Below are 2,049 nucleotides of genomic sequence, written 5' to 3'. Positions count from 1 at the left end.
GCTAGCTCGCTCCCCGCGCTCCCTCCGGCTCCGAGCAGCGCGCTGGGAGTGTAAGTGGCAATGGCAGCAGCGCCTGCTCTGCATAAATGACTCCCCCCGCCCCCCTCTATACCCCTCCTTTTCCACATCTCCCTCCTCCTCTCCCTCCTCCGCCCGCCCGAAAGCGGCCACGGTGAGGCGCCAACCAGGTCCTAGCGCCGCTGGGTTCTTCGGGCTGTAACCTACAGGGTCCAGAGCCGCAAAAGCGAGTCTTTCCAAAGGGCTGAGAGCAGAGCTCCGGTGTGGGGGTTTTACCCTCTTCTCTCCTCTCCCTTCTGGATTTGTATTAATTTACCGCCACTTCCCGAAAGACTAAAGAGATTTACAAGCTGGTTCTGGTCAAGCGGCCCCAAGATTCATTCATCCTAGCTCTGAACCTCCTTAAACAAGTAAGTATTTAAGGAGGTCACTTGCGTGTCAATTGCCGAACAAATAGCCCGAGATTTTCACTTCATTAATTCTTCATCCTTTTCAACAACTGTTTATTTCACAAAATCTGCTCCCGGGAGAAGCTACCACACAGGACGGTAAGGCGCATCGACCCTTGCAAAAGCCAATCACTGGCAATTCCAAAGCCGAGTGTGTTGCCTGCTGACTTTCGAAATCCGTGCTTCCTATACTAGGCAACACCACGGGAGAGTAAAATTCCAGTCGCGGAATTGGGGAAAGATGTTTCTGTGACTATTTGGTATGAAAGTGGATGGGCCAAGGGAATAACTTCATTCATTCGTTCCACTGAGTCTAATGAGAACTTCTTTTTCTCCACCAAGGGAAAAGTTTTGCAACTTTTCCAAGAACGGCCCTGTAACAGTGTTGAGTTCGATATAAACAGGACCACAGAGGAATTTCGAATGAAATAAATGTGTGGCTGCGCCGCCTTCATTACTGTATCTTGCACTGGGACTGCAGCAGGCAGGAAGAAGCTCGGATTTACCCGCTTCTGCTGAAGAACCTCCCCGCCTTTTCTGGCACAGAACGACTTCTTGTGAAAAGAAAATATACTCCTTATGAAATAATTCAACTGACCTTTGAAGTATTCACTATACCTCTAACCCGCTCCCCGCCCCCCCCCACCCCTGCCTTCGCCCTTGCTCTCTCCTCTTCCCATCCCCCATTGTCTTTCTTAACTGTATTTGAAGGTAATTAACACATCACACTTTGAGTAATGATTCTTTTATCTGCCTAGGGCTTCACTTTTCTTCCTCCTCCCCTCAGCGGAACCAAAGCTGCAGAATCAAAACATGCAAATTTTATAAAACTCATAGTTAAAATCATAAAAATATCATTTTATGATTTTACATATCGTATAAAGTATGCCATATTAAATATTTAATCTTGAAAATAAACCCACCAAATGGCTTTATTCCCACTCTACTGAAGAAGTGGAAGATCAGAAGAACTAAACCATTTGCAGAAAGGCATGTATTTTAGTTATTTACTGGTTAGACACATATCTTTTCAACACCTAGAATGTGCCAGGCATTGTGCTGGATACCGGAGAAAGAGGAGGAAGGGGAAGATGGGGGGGCAACAAGGACTAGTGCATTTCAGACTCTGACTAACTCTAGCCTAGATGTGGTTTGTTGCTGTTGTTTATAGGTGGTAAAGCATAAGTACTATGCTTGGGCTTTAGAGTTCTGATACAGCCTCCTTACTGGCTAGCCCCTTTGCATGTTCCCTCTTCAACCTGGAGCCTAGAAAGTTTACAAACTGTTAGTTCAGTTCAGTAGCTCAGTCACGTCCTACTCTTTGCGACCCCATGAATCGCAGCACGCCAGGCCTCCCTGTCCATCACCAACTCCCGGAGTTCACTCAGACTCACGTCCATCGAGTCAGTGATGCCATCCAGCCATCTCATCCTCTGTCGTCCCCTTCTCCTCCTGCCCCCAATCCCTCCTAGCATCAGAGTGTTTTCCAATGAGTCAACTCTTTGCATGAGGTGGCCAAAGTACTGGAGTTTCAGCTTTAGCATCATTCCTTCCAAAGAAATCCCAGGGCTGATCTCCTTCC

General features: G+C 47.4%; 1 protein-coding gene across 1 annotated transcript in view; it reads right to left on the bottom strand.

The window, feature by feature from the left end:
* PCSK5 (proprotein convertase subtilisin/kexin type 5) overlaps positions 1–2,049 on the bottom strand; it is a 610,290-nt gene that overhangs the window by 521,634 nt on the left and 86,607 nt on the right. The window contains exons 2-4 of the mRNA XM_010844912.1: positions 758–1,021; positions 556–658; positions 113–221 (exon numbers count right to left, since the gene is read on the bottom strand). Of these exons, the coding sequence (XP_010843214.1) occupies positions 113–221; positions 556–658; positions 758–1,021 (476 nt within the window). The remainder of the gene's footprint in view (positions 1–112; positions 222–555; positions 659–757; positions 1,022–2,049) is intronic.

The sequence above is a fragment of the Bison bison genome, unplaced genomic scaffold (assembly GCF_000754665.1).
Source record: "Bison bison bison isolate TAMUID 2011002044 unplaced genomic scaffold, Bison_UMD1.0 scf7180017864212, whole genome shotgun sequence".
NCBI lineage: Eukaryota > Metazoa > Chordata > Mammalia > Artiodactyla > Bovidae > Bison > Bison bison.
This window is presented reverse-complemented; position numbering and strand designations above follow the sequence as displayed.